We start from the raw sequence: 22,500 nt of genomic DNA on the forward strand, positions 1-22,500 counted from the left end.
TGAATGGCGCTTGACAGCGTTGTCTTATTTGGCTCCAAAAGGGCTCTTTCAACATTCTGGGTTGCCTACCCCTGCATTAGTGGAAAAGCGGCGAATGATGAAAAAGACAGAGACGTTTCCATGGAGACGAGGGTTTTCCTACGCGCCTGGCTGCTGTCACACCGCGACACCTGTCCGTCAGTAATAACAGTCCCCGATAACCGGGACCAATTCAAATTATTTGTTTTTTTAGGGACCGAATGTCCCTTTTGGACGGAGGACCCTATTGTATTTCTAAGGTTCTATTATTATTATACCACCGCCTCTTTGAGCTTGAATTTGACCCTCTTAACATGTTTCAAAACTCACCAAATTTGACACACACATCAGGACTGGCGAAAATTGCCATCTAATAAAAACAAACCCCAAAACTAAAAATTGCGCTCTAGCGCCCCCTAGGAAAAAACAGACAAAACTGCTTGTAACTTCCGTTAGGAATGTCATAGAGACATGAAACAAAAACCTCTATGTAGGTCTGACTTAGACCTACATTTCATAAACTTACATCCTTCAGCAAAAATCAACAGGAAGTTGGCAAACACCCCTTCAAAACAAAAGTTTCCTAAAAAATGTCATTTTTGCCTCTTTGAGCTGTAATTTGACCCCCTTAAAATGCTTCAAAACTCACCAAACTGGACACACATCTGGTCCTCGTGCATCCAGGGGTGACAACACACGCATCCAAAATGTGTTCCAAATATGACAAATTTGTGAATGATCAATTGGGGAAACTTTGTTATGATCAGAAAAATAGCAAAAAAAATCTGCAGCTTATTCCAGAATGATTGTGTGTCTGTCTCCTATGTAATTGCTCTCTGGAATAATCTCGTGAATGACAAATGCTGGGTCAAAACGTGGTCTCTTCCTAACAGGTACTTACTTACGAAAAAAGTCAAACGATCTAATAAAAAAAACTAACCCCAAAACTTAAAATAGCGCTCAAGCGCCCCCTAGGAATAAAACACAGACAAAACTGCTCTTAGGAGGAAAACACAGACAACACTGCTTGTAACTTCCGGTAAGAATGTGGTAGAGACATGAAACAAAAACCTCTATGTAGGTCTCACTTAGACCTACATTTCATTAATTGACATCCTTCAGCAAAAATCAACAGGAAGTTGGCAATTACTCCTTCAAAACAAACGATTTGTAAAAACCTGTCACCTTTTTTCAAACATTATCTCCTCTGAGCGCCTTTGTTGTGTCGGCTTCAAACTCGCACAGGAAAGAGATTGAACCCTTCTGATTAAAAGTTGCGCAAAGAGTTTTTGGAACTGCTCCAGTTTTGATTTGACGAGCCTTCAAAGCACTGCGGCGCTGCTGCCGTCTCAAGATGGCCGCTTAAAAGCAGGAAGCACCAGCGTGACCACACAATGCAGAGAAGGTAGGTAATGTGCGGGTAAAAGATATGTTGACTGGGTGAAAGAAGGAGGCACCAGTTTGACTCCAGGATACAGAGAAGGTAGGTAATGTGCAGGTAAAGATATGTTGTCTGGGTGATGGCAGGAAGCACCAGCATGTATGGGTGAAAGAAAGAAGCACCAGTGTGACCCCAGGATGCAGGGAAGGTAGGTAATGTGCAGGTAAAGATATGTTGTCTGGGTGATGGCAGGAAGCACCAGCATGTATGGGTGAAAGAAAGAAGCACCAGTGTGACCCCAGGGTACAGAGAAGGTAGGTAATGTGCAGGTAAAGATATGTTGTCTGGGTGATGGCAGGAAGCACCAGCATGTATGGGTGAAAGAAAGAAGCACCAGTTTGACTCCAGGATACAGAGAAGGTAGGTAATGTGCAGGTAAAGATATGTTGTCTGGGTGATGGCAGGAAACACCAGCATGTATGGGTGAAAGAAAGAAGCACCAGTGTGACCCCAGGATGCAGGGAAGGTAGGTAATGTGCAGGTAAAGATATGTTGTCTGGGTGATGGCAGGAAGCACCAGCATGTATGGGTGAAAGAAAGAAGCACCAGTGTGACCCCAGGATGCAGGGAAGGTAGGTAATGTGCAGGTAAAGATATGTTGTCTGGGTGATGGCAGGAAGCACCAGCATGTATGGGTGAAAGAAAGAAGCACCAGTGTGACCCCAGGATACAGAGAAGGTAGGTAATGTGCAGGTAAAGATATGTTGTCTGGGTGATGGCAGGAAGCACCAGCATGTATGGGTGAAAGAAAGAAGCACCAGTGTGACCCCAGGATACAGAGAAGGTAGGTAATGTGCAGGTAAAGATATGTTGTCTGGGTGATGGCAGGAAGCACCAGCATGTATGTGTGAAAGAAAGAAGCACCAGTGTGACCCCAGGATGCAGGGAAGGTAGGTAATGTGCAGGTAAAGATATGTTGTCTGGGTGATGGCAGGAAGCACCAGCATGTATGGGTGAAAGAAAGAAGCACCAGTGTGACCCCAGGATGCAGGGAAGGTAGGTAATGTGCAGGTAAAGATATGTTGTCTGGGTGATGGCAGGAAGCACCAGCATGTATGGGTGAAAGAAAGAAGCACCAGTGTGACCCCAGGATGCAGGGAAGGTAGGTAATGTGCAGGTAAAGATATGTTGTCTGGGTGATGGCAGGAAGCACCAGCATGTATGGGTGAAAGAAAGAAGCACCAGTGTGACCCCAGGATACAGAGAAGGTAGGTAATGTGCAGGTAAAGATATGTTGTCTGGGTGATGGCAGGAAGCACCAGCATGTATGTGTGAAAGAAAGAAGCACCAGTGTGACTCCAGGATGCAGAGAAGGTAGGTAATGTGCAGGTAAAGATATGTTGTCTGGGTGATGGCAGGAAGCACCAGCATGTATGGGTGAAAGAAAGAAGCACCAGTGTGACCCCAGGATGCAGGGAAGGTAGGTAATGTGCAGGTAAAGATATGTTGTCTGGGTGATGGCAGGAAGCACCAGCATGTATGGGTGAAAGAAAGAAGCACCAGTGTGACCCCAGGATACAGAGAAGGTAGGTAATGTGCAGGTAAAGATATGTTGTCTGGGTGATGGCAGGAAGCACCAGCATGTATGGGTGAAAGAAAGAAGCACCAGTGTGACCCCAGGATGCAGGGAAGGTAGGTAATGTGCAGGTAAAGATATGTTGTCTGGGTGATGGCAGGAAGCACCAGCATGTATGGGTGAAAGAAAGAAGCACCAGTGTGACCCCAGGATACAGAGAAGGTAGGTAATGTGCAGGTAAAGATATGTTGTCTGGGTGATGGCAGGAAGCACCAGCATGTATGGGTGAAAGAAAGAAGCACCAGTGTGACCCCAGGATGCAGGGAAGGTAGGTAATGTGCAGGTAAAGATATGTTGTCTGGGTGATGGCAGGAAGCACCAGCATGTATGGGTGAAAGAAAGAAGCACCAGTGTGACCCCAGGATACAGAGAAGGTAGGTAATGTGCAGGTAAAGATATGTTGTCTGGGTGATGGCAGGAAGCACCAGCATGTATGTGTGAAAGAAAGAAGCACCAGTGTGACTCCAGGATGCAGAGAAGGTAGGTAATGTGCAGGTAAAGATATGTTGTCTGGGTGATGGCAGGAAGCACCAGCATGTATGGGTGAAAGAAAGAAGCACCAGTGTGACCCCAGGATGCAGGGAAGGTAGGTAATGTGCAGGTAAAGATATGTTGTCTGGGTGATGGCAGGAAGCACCAGCATGTATGGGTGAAAGAAAGAAGCACCAGTGTGACCCCAGGATACAGAGAAGGTAGGTAATGTGCAGGTAAAGATATGTTGTCTGGGTGATGGCAGGAAGCACCAGCATGTATGGGTGAAAGAAAGAAGCACCAGTGTGACCCCAGGATGCAGGGAAGGTAGGTAATGTGCAGGTAAAGATATGTTGTCTGGGTGATGGCAGGAAACAACAACAAAAGTCGATCCCGTCCATCTCTGCTTGCAGCTTTAATTATTGTAGTTGTAGTTATTAAAAGGTGTGTGTCAAGTGTTCCTCCCACACATGCACACATACAACTCCTCCCCCTACTTAGTGTACATGTCATCTACAAGAACAACTTTGTAATGATCATACTTGCTGGTCGAAAAAGGGTCTTTATGAAATGCAAAGGTGTGTGTTGTTCACACCCTCATGGAAGAAGTACAGTAGAGACATGCAGACGGCGACATGTGGGTGAAGAAGAACAAAAGGAGAAAAAAAAGGCCACGTTGGAATGTGGTGCTGCATACATGCACAACAACTGCTTTGGAATGGTCCCAATACTTTGATGTTATTTTCTTCCCATGCCATTGTCTAAACCCCTCGCTCTAATCCCAACGCTTTGGTAAGGGAGCGCAGTGGAAATATGTCAGCCAACAACACCCGCACTCAGACTTTTGGAACGCATGCATGGTCTACAGCTGGGCTTTTGGACCAGTGTGTATAAAAAACTACATTTTTTATACACACTGCAAGTTTATAAATATAATGTAGTAACAGACACCTTCATAACAATATGTACTATGTACAATATACACACCTACATATATATATATATATATATATATATATATATATATATATATATATATATATATATGTAGGTGTGGGAAAAATCACAAGACTACTTCATCTCTACAGAAGTGTTTCATGAGGGGTTCCCTCAATCATCAGGAGATTTTAATGGAAGCATTCACATACAATGTAGGGCACAGAGTGGGTGGGTACAAGCAGGCGTAGGGTGTGGTGATTGGCTCATGTGTTACCTAGGAGGTGTTTCCGTCTGTGGCGGCAAGTTGAAATGATTTCACTGCGCTTGTTGAGGGATGACAGATCTGGATGATATATAATAAACAGTTTCTCTTTTAAGCATATGTTGCATCTTTTATTGCCACCATGTGGAGGAGCAGCGGCTTTACTTTGAGTTCCTCCCGGATGGCAGAGCTTCTCACCCTATCTCTAAGGGAGAGACCCGGAAACTCATTTGGGCCGCTTGTACCCGTGATCTTATCCTTTCGGTCATGACCCAAAACTCATGACCATAGGTGAGGATGGGAACGTAGATCGACCGGTAAATTGAGAGCTTTGCCTTCCGGCTCAGCTCCTTCTTCACCACAACGGATCGGTACAACGTCCGCATTACTGAAGACGCCGCACCGATCCGCCTGTCGATCTCACCATCCACTCTTCCCTCACTCGTGAACAAGACTCCTAGGTACTTGAACTCCTCCACTTGGGGCAGGGTCTCCTCCCCAACCCGGAGATGGCACTCCACCCTTTTCCGGGCGAGACCCATGGACTCGGACTTGGAGGTGCTGATTCTCATTCCGGTCGCTTCACACTCGGCTGCGAACCGATCCAGTGAGAGCTGAAGGTCTAGACCAGATGAAGCTATCAGGACCACATCATCTGCAAAAAGCAGAGACCTACTCCTGCGGTCACCAAACCGGAACCCCTCAACGCCTTGACTGCGCCTAGAAATTCTGTCCATAAAAGTTATGAACAGAATGGGTGACAAAGGACAGCCTTGGCGGAGTCCAACCCTCACTGGAAACGTGTCCGACTTACTGCCGGCAATGCGGACCAAGCTCTGACACTGATCATACAGGGAGCGGACTATGTTCTGACACTGATCATACAGGGAGCGGACTATGTTCTGACACTGATCATACAGGGAGCGGACTATGTTCTGACACTGATCATACAGGGAGCGGACTATGTTCTGACACTGATCATACAGGGAGCGGACTATGTTCTGACACTGATCATACAGGGAGCGGACTATGTTCTGACACTGATCATACAGGGAGCGGACTATGTTCTGACACTGATCATACAGGGAGCGGACTATGTTCTGACACTGATCATACAGGGAGCGGACTATGTTCTGACACTGATCATACAGGGAGTGGACTATGTTCTGACACTGATCATACAGGGAGTGGACTATGTTCTGACACTGATCATACAGGGAGTGGACTATGTTCTGACACTGATCATACAGGGAGTGGACTATGTCTGACACTGATCATACAGGGAGTGGACTATGTTCTGACACTGATCATACAGGGAGTGGACTATGTTCTGACACTGATCATACAGGGAGTGGACTATGTTCTGACACTGATCATACAGGGAGAGGACTATGTTCTGACACTGATCATACAGGGAGAGGACTATGTTCTGACACTGATCATACAGGGAGTCGACTATGTTCTGACACTGATCATACAGGGAGTGGACTATGTTCTGACACTGATCATACAGGGAGTGGACTATGTTCTGACACTGATCATACAGGGAGTGGACTATGTTCTGACACTGATCATACAGGGAGTGGACTATGTTCTGACACTGATCATACAGGGAGTGGACTATGTTCTGACACTGATCATACAGGGAGTGGACTATGTTCTGACACTGATCATACAGGGAGTGGACTATGTTCTGACACTGATCATACAGGGAGTGGACTATGTTCTGACACTGATCATACAGGGAGTGGACTATGTCTGACACTGATCATACAGGGAGTGGACTATGTTCTGACACTGATCATACAGGGAGTGGACTATGTTCTGACACTGATCATACAGGGAGTGGACTATGTTCTGACACTGATCATACAGGGAGTGGACTATGTTCTGACACTGATCATACAGGGAGTGGACTATGTTCTGACACTGATCATACAGGGAGTGGACTATGTTCTGACACTGATCATACAGGGAGTGGACTATGTTCTGACACTGATCATACATGGAGTGGACTATGTTCTGACACTGATCATACAGGGAGTGGACTATGTTCTGACACTGATCATACAGGGAGTGGACTATGTTCTGACACTGATCATACAGGGAGTGGACTATGTTCTGACACTGATCATACAGGGAGTGGACTATGTTCTGACACTGATCATACAGGGAGTGGACTATGTTCTGACACTGATCATACAGGGAGTGGACTATGTTCTGACACTGATCATACAGGGAGTGGACTATGTTCTGACACTGATCATACAGGGAGTGGACTATGTTCTGACACTGATCATACAGGGAGTGGACTATGTTCTGACACTGATCATACAGGGAGTGGACTATGTTCTGACACTGATCATACAGGGAGTGGACTATGTTCTGACACTGATCATACAGGGAGTGGACTATGTTCTGACACTGATCATACAGGGAGTGGACTATGTTCTGACACTGATCATACAGGGAGTGGACTATGTTCTGACACTGATCATACAGGGAGTGGACTATGTTCTGACACTGATCATACAGGGAGCGGACTATGTTCTGACACTGATCGTACAGGGAGCGGACCGCCACAATCAGACAGTCCGGTACCCCATACTCTCTGAGCACTCCCCACAGGACTTCCCGAGGGACACGGTCCAATGCCTTCTCCAAGTCCACAAAGCACATGTAGACTGGTTGGGCAAACTCCCATGCACCCTCAAGAACCCTGCCCAGAGTACAGAGCTGGTCCACAGTTCCACCACCAAGATGAAAACCACACTGTTCCTCCTGAATCCGAGGTTGGACTATCCGGCGTAGCCTCCTCTCCAGTACACCTGAATAAACCTTACCGGGAAGGCTGAGGAGTGTGATCCCACCATAGTTGGAACACACCCTCCTTAAAGAGAGGGACCACCACCCCGGTCTGCCAATCCAGAGGTACCGCCCCCGATGTCCACGCGATGCTGCAGAGTCTTGTCAACCAAGACAGTCCCACAGCATCCAGAGTCTTAAGGAACTCCGGGCAAATCTCATCTACCCCTGGGGCAATGACACAGAGGAGCTCTTTAACCACCTAAGCAACCTCAGCCCCAGAAAAAGGAGAGTCCACCACAGATTCCCCAGGCACCGCTTCCTCATAAAATATTAAAAATAAGTCAAATTATTATTTTTTTTGTTTAATTTAATGCTTACAGTAAATCTCTATACCAACTTGAGGTTGATATAAAGTAAAACAAATAAGGTTTTATGCCTTTTCTGTCAAAGACAACTTTGTTTTTTATAGTAAAACTGAAATATGCAGTATTTAGATAGATAGATAGATAGATAGATAGATAGATAGATAGATGGATGGATAGATAAATAGATAGATAGATAGATAGATAGATAGATAGATGGATGGATAGATAAATAGATAGATAGTACTTTATTGATTCCTTCAGGAGAGTTCCTTTATTTAGCAATTAAAGCCCTCAAAGATCAATAATGCATAATTGATTTTAATGTATTAAATATTTTTGAGTAATCACAGTGAAAAGTTCAATAAAATCCAACTAAATATATTTGACATCCGAAAGGTTCCCCACTCATAAAGTGATGCATTTTTATTTGTTTTTTTTTTTTTTACTTTTAACACTTAAATTTCAAAATCAACTTCCAATATATCTGTGGATTTGAAGTTTGAACTATTATTTTGTTTGTTTTATGCTCTTTTGTCAAAACTTTGATGTTTTTATATGGCAACCACACAACATATGCAATATTTTTTCCACACAAAACATTTTAAAGTGACAATTTTTAAGTAATAATTCAACATTTTTCCAACTCCCTCAGTGACAGGCCACACACAGTGTGTCAGACCGAAGGACATAATGCCTGATCAGCAGCACCGGACTGGCCCCTCTTCTCTTCCCCCTGTACACCCCTGACTTCTGCTACAACTGCCAGCTGTGTCACGTCCAGAAGTACGCGGATGACACAGCCACCATGGTCGGGTGCATCAGGAGGACTTTGGGACGCCACACCAACCTCTTGCAGCTCAATCCCTCAAAGACCAAGGAGCTGCTCATTGACTTAGTCCACGCTCACAACCTATTGTGATCCAGGGAGTTGAGGTACAGACCGTGGACTCATTCAAGTACCTCGGGGTTTGGGTGGACAACAAGCTGGACTGGACTGTTAACACGGACCACCAGTACAAGAAAGGACAGAGCAGGCTGGACTTCCTCAGGAGACTGCACTCCTTCAACATTTGTAGAAAACTCCTGTGGATGTACTACCAGTCTGTGGTTGCCAGTGTTGTGTTCTACATGGTAGTGTGCTGGGGGGGCAGTACATCTAAGAAGGACAGCTCCAGACTTGAGAAACTGATCAGGCGGGCCGGTTCTACAATGGGAATGAAAGTGGACTCAGTGGTGAGGGTGGCAGAGAAGAGGACTGTTGACAAACTAGTGAGCATCCTGGATGATGCCAGTCACCCTCTGCATAGCCAGAGGAGCCTGTTCAGTTCTAGACTGCTTCATCCCAAGTGCAGGACTAATAGACTCAAGAACTCCTTTGTCCCACACGCCATTAGACTGTACAACTCCTCTCTGGGACGGGGGACGGGGGGTACTAGGATGACAGGGGATGCAAAACATTAACAGTGCAATACCTTTTCATAACATGCTCACTACTGCCTACTTTCTCTTCTTATTTTCTTATTTTACTGTGTTAGAATAATTATGTAATAACTTTATGCTTAAGGGCCGTTACTATAAAGTATTGTCAATTTGTGTTGAAGGGTTTTTTCTGTATTTGTGCAGAGCTAACAATCTGAGAGATTGCTTGCCTTTCTTTTGCATGAGTGTTCTGTCCAGATAGTGGCTGCTGACTGCCAAGGCCAGACTTGGTGTTCTGGGACCAGCACAAGAAGAGACTGCCAAGGCCAGACTTGGTGTTCTGGGACCAGCACAAGAAGAGACTGCCAAGGCCAGACTTGGTGTTCTGGGACCAGCACAAGAAGAGACTGGGCGATAGCACCAAGTGTCAACATATTTGCAATTTTGTATTATCATATCTTGTCGAGTCCACTCCCCCCTTTTCCCTTAATAGGACCTTAATAAATACAGGAGGCACGCGGGCTGTTCTCTAGAACGTAGTTTGGATCTGTAAGTAGAGTACAGCCCAAAACACGTGTCTCCTCATGAGCTCTATTTAACTCTGTGTCTGCTTGCTTCCTTGCTTCTTGTCTGGTTAATAGATGTCACCAGTGTTGGAACCTGACACACGGTCATATTTGTATTCCCATTGTTGCTTTTTATTTTTTACTCTTATTGTAATATTTCTCTATTTTGTTTGCATTTAAACCCCCATTATTTACTTTTTAAAATTGATCTTAACTCTGTACATTGCTGCTGGAATTTTTATTTTCCTGAAGGAACTCTCCTAAAGGAATTAATAAAGTACTATCTATCTATCTAGTATAACATGGATTTGTCCGTCCTTTTTTGAGCAATGGAAAAAAAGAAAATAAAGACAAAAGGAAAAAAAAACTGTCAACATTGCCACTTTTTCTCATTAGATTTCACCTCATTCCACTTGTTTTTAAATGTTTTTATTTTTATTTTTGCAATACTATCAATTTTGCAATTTTTGCAGAATGTGTGGCAGGCCGGTAAACAATTAGCTGAGGGCCACAAATGGCCCCCGGCCCGCACTTAGGACACCCCTGGATTAAAGTGTTTCCATGGGCCGCAGGAGGATTATTCAGAGCCCAACTATTTGAGAAATGGGACTAATTTAGTGCGTGGAACTGTACTGAATGAGGACCTCGGGGTCCTGCTGGAGTTCCAGGCAGGAGAATATGATGAAGTTTTAAAAAGTTCATATTTTAAAGTTGCTCAAACTTACACAATTAAAATATTGTAGGAAAAGGAATGGAAAGGCACATTTTGACTCAAATGTTCATAGTGCGTTTTGGGAATCAAAAAATAAATAGACTAGTTGACATATTTCTAGGTCACATAAAAAAGTCAGCCTTGCATCTGCCTCGGCTGCAAACAACATCCGCAGGCTTTTTTTTTTTAATTTTTATTTTTATTTTTAGCTGCTGATGATGTACAAACATTGGTGAGTGAGTCAGCATCATGAGGACATTTGATACAACTTATCAATAAATAACAATCTGCAGTTTGGAGATACTTTGCAATGCTTTAGAACACTGGTCTCAGATTGTGGCCCCCGAGATGATATTGTGGGGCCCCCACTGTAATATCAATCAATGTTTACTTATATAGCCCTAAATCATTAGAGTCTCAAAGGGCTGCACAAACCACGACGACATTCTCGGAAGGAAAAACTCAAACCAGTGGGATGACGATGAGAAACCTTGGAGGGGACCACAGATGTGGATCTAACATAATAGTGTGAAAGTCCAGTCCATAGTGGATCTAACATAATAGTGTGAAAGTCCAGTCCATAGTGGATCTAACATAATAGTGTGAAAGTCCAGTCCATAGTGGATCTAACATAATAGTGTGAGAGTCCAGTCCATAGTGGATCTAACATAATAGTGAGAGTCCAGTCCATAGTGGATCTAACATAATAGTGAGAGTCCAGTCCATAGTGGATCTAACATAATAGTGAGAGTCCAGTCCATAGTGGATCTAACATAATAGTGAGAGTCCAGTCCATAGTGGATCTAACATAATAGTGAGAGTCCAGTCCATAGTGGATCTAACATAATAGTGAGAGTCCAGTCCATAGTGGATCTAACATAATAGTGAGAGTCCAGTCCATAGTGGATCTAACATAATAGTGAGAGTCCAGTCCATAGTGGATCTAACATAATAGTGAGAGTCCAGTCCATTGTGGATCTAACATAATAGTGAGAGTCCAGTCCATAGTGGATCTAACATAATAGTGAGAATCCAGTCCATAGTGGATCTAACATAATAGTGAGAGTCCAGTCCATAGTGGATCTAACATAATAGTGAGAGTCCAGTCCATAGTGGATCTAACATAATAGTGAGAGTCCAGTCCATAGTGGATCTAACATAATAGTGTGAGAGTCCAGTCCATAGTGGATCTAACATAATAGTGTGAGAGTCCAGTCCATAGTGGATCTAGTTAATAGTGTGAGAGTCCAGTCCATAGTGGATCTAACATAATAGTGTGAGAGTCCAGTCCATAGTGGATCTAACATAATAGTGTGAGAGTCCAGTCCATAGTGGATCTAACATAATAGTGTGAGAGTCCAGTTAATAGTAGATCTAACATAATAGTGTGAGAGTCCAGTTAATAGTAGATCTAACATAATAGTGTGAGAGTCTAGTCCATAGTGGATCTAACATAATAGTGTGAGAGTCCAGTCCATAGTGGATCTTACAAAATCATGAGAGTCCAGTCCATACCACTGTCACTAAATACAGTTGGTCGCTACATCTGTAAGTGCAAGTTAAAACTCTACTATGCAAAGCAAAAGCCATTTATCAACAACATCCAGAAACGCCGCCAGCTTCTCTGGGCCCGAGGTCATCTAAGATGGACTGATGCAAAGTGGAAAAGTGTTCTGTGGTCTGACAAGTCCACTTTTGAAATTTTTTGGGGAAATACTCGACATCGTGTCATCCGGACCAAAGGGGAAGCGAACCATCAAGACTGGTATGGATGCAAAGTGTAAAAGCCAGCATGTGTGATGGTATGGGGGTGTATTAGTGCCCAAGACATGGGTAACTTACACATGTGTGATGGTATGGGGGTGCATTAGTGCCCAAGACATGGGTAACTTACACATGTGTGATGGTATGGGGGTGTATTAGTGCCCAAGACATGGGTAACTTACACATGTGTGATGGTATGGGGGTGTATTAGTGCCCAAGGCATGGGTAACTTACACATGTGTGATGGTATGGGGGTGTATTAGTGCCCAAGGCATGGGTAACTTACACATGTGTGATGGTATGGGGGTGTATTAGTGCCCAAGGCATGGGTAACTTACACATGTGTGATGGTATGGGGGTGTATTAGTGCCCAAGGCATGGGTAACTTACACATGTGTGATGGTATGGGGGTGTATTAGTGCCCAAGACATGGGTAACTTACACATGTGTGATGGTATGGGGGTGTATTAGTGCCCAAGGCATGGGTAACTTACACATGTGTGATGGTATGGGGGTGTATTAGTGCCCAAGACATGGGTAACTTACACATGTGTGATGGTATGGGGGTGTATTAGTGAACAAGACATGGGTAACTTACACATGTGTGATGGTATGGGGGTGTATTAGTGCCCAAGACATGGGTAACTTACACATGTGTGATGGTATGGGGGTGTATTAGTGAACAAGGCATGGGTAACTTACACATGTGTGATGGTATGGGGGTGTATTAGTGAACAAGACATGGGTAACTTACACATGTGTGATGGTATGGGGGTGTATTAGTGAACAAGACATGGGTAACTTACACATGTGTGATGGTATGGGGGTGTATTAGTGAACAAGACATGGGTAACTTACACATGTGTGATGGTATGGGGGTGTATTAGTGAACAAGGCATGGGTAACTTACACATGTGTGATGGTATGGGGGTGCATTAGTGCCCAAGGCATGGGTAACTTACACATCTATGAAGGCACCATTAATGCTGAAAGGTACATACAGGTTTTGGAACAACATATACGTCTTTTTCATGGACGCCCCTGCTTATTTCAGCAAGACAATGCCAAGCCACATTCAGCACGTTACAACAGCGTGGCTTCGTAAAAAAAGAGTGCAGGTACTTTCCTGGCCCGCCTGCAGTCCAGACCTGTCTCCCATGGAAAATGTGTGGCGCATTATGAAGCGTAAAATAGGACAGCGGAGACCCCGGACTGTTGAAGGACTGAAGCTCTACATAAAACAAGAATGGGAAAGAATTCCACTTTCAAAGCTTCAACAATTAGTTTCCTCAGTTCCCAAACGTTTATTGAGTGTTGTTAAAAGAAAAGGTGATGTAACACAGTGGTGAACATGCCCTTTCCCAACTACATCAAATTCTAAAGTTAATTCTAATTTCCCCCCAAAAAAATTAAAGTTTATGAGTTTGAACATGAAATATGTTGTCTTTGTAGCATATTCAACTGAATATGGCTTGAAAAGGATTTGCAAATCATTGTATTCTGTTTATATTTACATCTAACACCATTTCCCAACTCATATGGAAACAGGGTTTGTACCTCGGTCTCAAGGAAAGTCCCAAAGACCTGCCCCCCCCTCTTCACAGCAGCTGTGACTCCAGACAGACATGGTTTGTGTTTGGGAACAAGTCCTCATCCCAGACACAACAAGTCTTTATTTAGGGCCAGCCACACCCGATGAAGAGCCACAGTGTCCCGGGCAGCTTCCTTTGGGCACAAGGCCTGCAGGAGTCAAAGAACTCCCATCCAATAAAGTCATTATTTAGCGAGTGCATCACAGCTGAAGGTCCATGCAGCTGCTATGTCGCCTTTGGACAGCAAAGGTCGAGAGTGAGCAGCATGAATGATGCAGACTTTAGGAATTGGGAATGCAAGCGACAGATTTACGAGGCTCGTAAAACACATGAAGTCGCTAAAAGACACTTTTGCAAGTCGCCATAAAAAGCAGGGGTCAGCAACCTTTTTGAAAGCAAGAGCTACTTCTTGGGTACTGATTCATGCCAAGGGCTACCAGTTTGATACACACTTCAATAAATGGCCAGAAATAGCCAATTTGCTCAATTTACCTTTAATAAATAAATCTATAACTATATTAAAAAAAGGGTATTTCTGTCTGTCATTCCGTCGTAATTGTTTGTCCTTTTACGGAAGAGAATAAATGACGAAAAAACACTTAATTAAACGGTTTAAAAGAGAAGAAAACAGGAAAACATTTTAAATTTAATTTTGAAACATAGTTTATCTTCAATTTCGACGATTTAAAATTCAAAATTCAACCGAAGAAAATGAAGAGAAAATCTAGCTAATTCGAATCTTTTTTGAAAAAATAATTTATGGAACATCATTAGTCATTTTTCCTGATTAAGATCAATTTTAGAATTTTGATGACATGTTTTAAATATGTTAAAATCCAATCTGCACTTTGTTAGAATATATAACAAATTGGACCAAGCTATATTTATAACAAAGACAAATCATTATTTCTTCTAGATTTTCCAGAACAAAAATTTGAAAATAAATTCAAAAGACTTTGAAATAAGATTTAAATTTGATTCTACAGTTTTTGTAGATTTGCCAGAATAATTTTTTGGAATTTTAATCATAATAAGTTTGAAGAAATATTTCACGAACATTCTTTGTTGAAAAAATAGAAGTTAAATGAAGAATTTAAAAAAAATAAAAATGTATTATTCTAAATATTAAAAAAATAAATGTACTTGAACATTGATTTAAATTGTCAGGAAAGAAGAGGAAGGAATTTAAAAGGTAAAAAGGTATATGTGTTTAAAAATCCTAAAATCGTTTTTAAGCTTGTATTTCTGAAAGTTATAAGAAGCAAAGTAAAAAAAAAAAAAAAGAATTTATTCAAACAAGTGAAGACCAAGTCTTTCAAATATTTTCTTGGATTTTCAAATTCTATTTGAGTTTTGTCTCTCTTAGAATTAAAAATGTCAGACCAGCTTGCTAGTAAATAAATACAATTTAAAAAATAGAGGCAGCTCACTGGTAAGTGCTGCTATTTGAGCTATTTTTAGAACAGGCCAGCGGGCGACTCATCTGGTCCTTACGGGCGACCTGGTGCCCGCAGGTTGGTGACCCTGGTCTAAATTCAAAGTGTGCTTCCAGTTGAAGAAAAGGAAGACAAAAGTCCCATCCAGACGCCTCTATTCTTCCTGCCAGACTCGGTGTTAAATGTGTGAAGAGCTGCATGATAATGTCCCGGTTCTGACCTTGTTGGCCTGCTGGGCCTGCTGGGTCATGGTTCTCCTCTCCTGCAGCCATCCTTGCCGGGCCTCCTCCAGCTGTCTCTTCAAGGTCTGCTGCAGACTGACCGCCTCCTCGTTGGAGCTGCACACCGACTGCTGGAGCTCCACCATCACCTGCACCACAAACCATGGTTACAACTTTCACTTTGGGACATATTGTGTGCATGATTACAGAGTCCCTGGTGCATGACGGGCGGTGGTCGCAAAACTGGCAGCCACGCTTTTGTCAGTCTACCCCAGGGCTGCTGTGGCTACCAAAGTAGCTTACCACCACCACCAGGTGTGAATGAATGAATGATGGCTTCTCACTTCTCTGTGAAGCGCTTTGAGCGTCAAGAAAAGCCCTTGTGGGGAGTCGCAGCCGACGGGCCGACAGCTCAGTGGGCTACGCTGCAGCCCTGCTCAAGATGGCGGCAAGGAGGCGGAGAATGTGGATGAGCGGGGAGGCGGGGCGTGCCGGGAGCGACGCCGCCGCAATCTAATTTAGGCGCGTAGAACGCGCACCCGCACACAATTGACATTTCTCCTCTGGCTGTATAAAAGGGGAGAAGGAGGAGGGACCATGGCAGAAGGAGTAGGAGAACCAGCAGCAGAACCTGACAAGCGAAAACCACCGAGAGCGAGCCGAAGAGCGAGCAGGAGAGGAGCAGCTCAAAAGCGATCCGACCAAACGACAAACCTTGTGTTATTTAAAAATATACAAGCGTCAAACCTGCAAAGCAATGTCCTTCCTAGATGGTCCATGGAACCCGCAAGACGACGACAAGAGTCTGTCAAAAGCGGCGCCCCACGATGGGCCACAAATTTAAGCCGTTGTCGTGCGGGTTCAGGTGAATTTCTTTTGAGCGGGTTTGACGTTTTTATTTTTCAATAAAGCTTTTCTGCAGCTCGGATCGCTCTTTCAGCTCCTTTCTGCTGCTCGCTCCTTGGTCGCTCTTTCAGCTGCCGTTGTCCTCGTCCTCGTCTGCTTCTTGATCACTGTTGCAGGCCCTCCTCCTCCTTCTGCCCTTTTATACTCTGCAAGAAGATAAGTCAATCGTGTGCCGGTGTGTGAGCCACGCACCAGAATTAGATTGTGGCGGCGTCGCTCCCGGCACATCCCGCCTCTCCGCCCCGCCGCATTCTCCGCCTCCTTGCCGCCATCTTGGGCAGGGCTGCAGCGTGCCCTGAAGCGCCGTCGGTCCGTCAGCTTGGCCTCTCCACAGCCCAATATAAATCTAATCCATTATTATTATTATCCATCTATCCATCCATTTCCTACCGCTTATTCCCTTATTATTATTAATTGAATTCCATTTTTATTGGACAGGTGTTGTTTAAGAAAATTAAAAAAGAAAAACTAAATTTCATTTAGAAATATAACATTTTGTAAAATAAAACAAAGTGGACTCTCACTATTATGTTAGATCCACTATGGACTGGACTCTCACTATTATGTTAGATCCACTATGGACTGGACTCTCACAATTAAGTTAGAACCACTATGGACTGGACTCTCACTATTATGTTAGATCCACTATGGACTGGACTCTCACAATTAAGTTAGAACCACTATGGACTGGACTCTCACTATTATGTTAGATCCACTATGGACTGGACTCTCACTATTATGTTAGATCCACTATGGACTGGACTCTCACTATTATGTTAGATCCACTATGGACTGGACTCTCAAACTCTTGTGTTGGATCCACTATGGACTGGACTCTCACACTATTATGTTAGATCCACTATGGACTGGACTCTCACTATTATGTTAGATCCACTATGGACTGGACTCTCACTATTATGTTAGATCCACAATGGACTGGACTCTCACACTATTATGTTAGATCCACTATGGACTGGACTCTCACTATTATGTTAGATCCACTATGGACTGGACTCTCACACTATTATGTTAGATCCACTATGGACTGGACTCTCACACTATTATGTTAGATCCACTATGGACTGGACTCTCACTATTATGTTCGATCCACGATGGACTGGACTCTCACACTATTATGTTAGATCCACTATGGACTGGACTCTCACTATTATGTTAGATCCACTATGGACTGGACTCACACTATTATGTTAGATCCACTATGGACTGGACTCTCACACTATTATGTTAGATCCACTATGGACTGGACTCTCACACTATTATGTTAGATCCACTATGGACTGGACTCTCACTATTATGTTAGATCCACTATGGACTGGACTCTCACACTATTATGTTAGATCCACTATGGACTGGACTCTCACTATTATGTTGGATCCACTATGGACTGGACTCTCACTATTATGTTAGATCCACTATGGACTGGACTCTCACACTATTATGTTAGATCCACTATGGACTGGACTCTCACACTATTATGTTAGATCCACTATGGACTGGACTCTCACTATTATGTTAGATCCACTATGGACTGGACTCTCACACTATTATGTTAGATCCACTATGGACTGGACTCTCACTATTATGTTAGATCCACTATGGACTGGACTCTCACACTATTATGTTAGATCCACTATGGACTGGACTCACACTATTATGTTAGATCCACTATGGACTGGACTCTCACCATTATGTTAGATCCACTATGGACTGGACTCTCACACTATTATGTTAGATCCACTATGGACTGGACTCTCACACTATTATGTTAGATCCACTATGGACTGGACTCTCACACTATTATGTTAGATCCACTATGGACTGGACTCTCACACTATTATGTTAGATCCACTATAGACTGGACTCTCACTATTATGTTAGATCCACTATGGACTGGACTCTCACTATTATGTTAGATCCACTATGGACTGGACTCTCACACTATTATGTTAGATCCACTATGGACTGGACTCTCACACTATTATGTTAGATCCACTATGGACTGGACTCTCACTATTATGTTAGATCCACTATGGACTGGACTCTCTCACTATTATGTTAGATCCACTATGGACTGGACTCTCACACTATTATGTTAGATCCACTATGGACTGGACTCTCACTATTATGTTAGATCCACTATGGACTGGACTCTCACACTATTATGTTAGATCCACTATGGACTGGACTCTCACACTATTATGTTAGATCCACTATGGACTGGACTCTCACACTATTATGTTAGATCCACTATGGACTGGACTCTCACACTATTATGTTAGATCCACTATGGACTGGACTCTCACTATTATGTTAGATCCACTATGGACTGGACTCTCACTATTATGTTGGATCCACTATGGACTGGACTCTCACACTATTATGTTAGATCCACTATGGACTGGACTCTCACTATTATGTTAGATCCACTATGGACTGGACTCTCACACTATTATGTTAGATCCACTATGGACTGGACTCTCACTATTATGTTAGATCCACTATGGACTAGACTCTCACACTATTATGTTAGATCCACTATGGACTGGACTCTCACACTATTATGTTAGATCCACTATGGACTGGACTCTCACTATTATGTTAGATCCACTATGGACTAGACTCTCACACTATTATGTTAGATCCACTATGGACTGGACTCTCACACTATTATGTTAGATCCACTATGGACTGGACTCTCACTATTATGTTAGATCCACTATGGACTGGAAGCCTCAAAGACTCTTGTGTGATCCTCCCTCCATGGACCAGTACAACACACTCCACTATAAAACATGTGTGACTACGTGGGTGTTATTTCACGTCTAGGGGGATCTAAAAAAGTCAAACACCTTTTTAGAATGTCGTAAACAGGTTTTTATGGTCTAGCTGTGAAAATATTAGATTTATACATAAGAATCCTACTTTGTGTTACAAACCCTGTTTCCGTATGAGTTGGGAAATTGTGTTAGATGTAAATATAAACAGAATACAATGATTTGCAAATCCTTTTCAAGCCATATTCAGTTGAATATGCTACAAAGACAACATATTTCATGTTCAAACTCATAAAAAAAATTTTTTTTTGCAAATAATCATTAACTTTACAATTTGATGCCAGCAACACGTGGCAAAGAAGTTGGGAAAGGTGGCAATAAATACGGATAAAGTTGAGGAATGCTCATCAAACACTTATTTGGAACATCCCACAGGTGTGCATGCTAATTGGGAACAGGTGGGTGCCATGATTGGCTATATAAACAGCTTCCATGAAATGCTCAGTAATTCACAAACAAGGATGGGGTGAGGGTCACCACTTTGTAAGCAAATTGTCAAACAGTTTTAGAACAACATTTCTCAACGAGCTATTGCAAGGAATTTAGGGATTTTACCATCTACGCTCCGTAAAATCATCAAAAGGTTCAGAGAATCTGGAGAAATCACTGCATGTAAGCGACGATATTACGGACCTTTGATCCCTCAGGCGGTACTGCATCAAAAACCGACGACAGTGTGTATAGGATATCACCACGTGGGCTCAAGAACACTTCATAAAACCACTGTCAGTAACTACAGTTGGTCGCTAAATCTGTAAGTGCAAGTTAAAACTCTACTATGCAAAGCCAAAACCATTTATCAACAACATCCAGAAACGCAGCCGGCTCGGCTGGGCCCGAGATCATCTAAGATGGACTGATGCAAAGTGGAAAATTGTTCTGTGGTCTGACGAGTCCACATTTCAAATTATATTTGGAAACAGAGGACGTGGTGTCCTCAAGAACAAAGAAGAAAATAACCATTCTGATTGTTATGGACGCAAAGTTGAAAAGCCAGCATGTGTGATGGTATGGGGGTGTATTGGTGCCCAAGACATGACTAACTTACACATGTGTGATGGTATGGGGGTGTATTAGTGAACAAGACATGGGTAACTTACACATGTGTGATGGTATGGGGGTGTATTAGTGCCCAAGGCATGGGTAACATACACATGTGTGATGGTATGGGGGTGTATTAGTGCCCAAGACATGGGTAACTTACACATGTGTGATGGTATGGGGGTGTATTAGTGCCCAAGACATGACTAACTTACACATGTGTGATGGTATGGGGGTGTATTAGTGAACAAGACATGGGTAACTTACACATGTGTGATGGTATGGGGGTGTATTAGTGCCCAAGGCATGGGTAACATACACATGTGTGATGGTATGGGGGTGTATTGGTGCCCAAGGCATGGGTAACTTACACATGTGTGATGGTATGGGGGTGTATTAGTGCCCAAGACATGACTAACTTACACATGTGTGATGGTATGGGGGTGTATTAGTGAACAAGACATGGGTAACTTACACATGTGTGATGGTATGGGGGTGTATTAGTGCCCAAGGCATGGGTAACATACACATGTGTGATGGTATGGGGGTGTATTAGTGCCCAAGACATGGGTAACTTACACATGTGTGATGGTATGGGGGTGTATTAGTGAACAAGACATGGGTAACTTACACATGTGTGATGGTATGGGGGTGTATTAGTGAACAAGACATGGGTAACTTACACATGTGTGATGGTATGGGGGTGTATTAGTGAACAAGGCATGGGTAACTTACACATGTGTGATGGTATGGGGGTGTATTAGTGCCCAAGACATGGGTAACTTACACATGTGTGATGGTATGGGGGTGTATTAGTGAACTAGACATGGGTAACTTACACATGTGTGATGGTATGGGGGTGTATTAGTGAACAAGACATGGGTAACTTACACATGTGTGATGGTATGGGGGTGTATTAGTGAACAAGACATGGGTAACTTACACATGTGTGATGGTATGGGGGTGTATTAGTGAACAAGACATGGGTAACTTACACATGTGTGATGGTATGGGGGTGTATTAGTGCCCAAGGCACGGGTAACTTACACCCCTGCTTATTTCAGCAAGACAATGCCAAGCCACGTGTTACAACAGCGTGGCTTCGTAAAAAAAGAGTGTGTGTACTTTCCTGGCCCGCCTGCAGTCCAGACCTGTCTCCCATGGAAAATGTGTGGTGCATTATGAAGCGTAAAATATGACAGCGGAGACCCCGGACTGTTGAAGGACTGAAGCTCTACATAAAACAAGAATGGGAAAGAATTCCACTTTCAAAGCTTCAACAATTAGTTTCCTCAGTTCCCAAACGTTTATTGAGTGTTGTTAAAAGAAAAGGTGATGTAACACAGTGGTGAACATGCCCTTTCCCAACTACTTTGTCACGTGTTGCAGCCATGAAATTCTAAGTTAATATTTGCAAAAAAAATAAAAAATGTATGAGTTTGAACATGAAATATGTTGTCTTTGTAGCATATTCAACTGAATATGGCTTGAAAAGGATTTGCAAATCATTGTATTCCGTTTATATTTACATCTAACACAATTTCCCAACTCATATGGAAACGGGGTTTGTATTCCTAGGGGTCGCTAGAGCGCAAATTTGAGTTTTGGGTTGTTTTTTTTTTTTTATCATATCGCAATTTTCACCAGTCCTGATGTGTGTGTCAAGTTTGGTGAGTTTTGAAGCATTTTAAGTGGGTCAAATTACGGCTCAAAGAGGCAAAAATGACATTTTTTAGGAAACTTTTTTTTTGAAGGGGTTTTTGCCAACTTCATCTTGAATTTTGCTGAAGGATGTCATTGTATGAAACATAGGTCTAAGTGAGACCTACATAGAGGTTTTTGTTTCATGTCTCTACGACATTCCTAACGGAAGTTGTCTGGATGATGGCAGGAAGCACCAGCATGTATGGGTGAAAGAAAGAAGCACCAGTGTGACCCCAGGATACAGGGAAGGTAGGTAATGTGCAGGTAAAGATATGTTGTCTGGATGATGGCAGGAAGCACCAGCATGTATGGGTGAAAGAAAGAAGCACCAGTGTGACCCCAGGATGCAGAGAAGGTAGGTAATGTGCAGGTAAAGATATGTTGTCTGGGTGATGGCAGGAAGC

At 43.2% G+C, this 22,500-nt stretch overlaps 1 protein-coding gene across 4 annotated transcripts in view; it reads right to left on the reverse strand.

The window, feature by feature from the left end:
* cep112 (centrosomal protein 112) overlaps positions 1 to 22,500 on the reverse strand; it is a 406,308-nt gene that overhangs the window by 99,000 nt on the left and 284,808 nt on the right. For all 4 annotated transcript variants that reach the window (XM_061885269.1, XM_061885270.1, XM_061885268.1 and 1 more), the window contains one exon: positions 15,590 to 15,739. In XM_061885269.1, coding sequence (XP_061741253.1) covers positions 15,590 to 15,739 — 150 coding nt within the window. The remainder of the gene's footprint in view (positions 1 to 15,589; positions 15,740 to 22,500) is intronic.

The sequence above is a fragment of the Nerophis ophidion genome, linkage group LG23 (genome assembly GCF_033978795.1).
Source record: "Nerophis ophidion isolate RoL-2023_Sa linkage group LG23, RoL_Noph_v1.0, whole genome shotgun sequence".
NCBI classification, from domain to species: domain Eukaryota; kingdom Metazoa; phylum Chordata; class Actinopteri; order Syngnathiformes; family Syngnathidae; genus Nerophis; species Nerophis ophidion.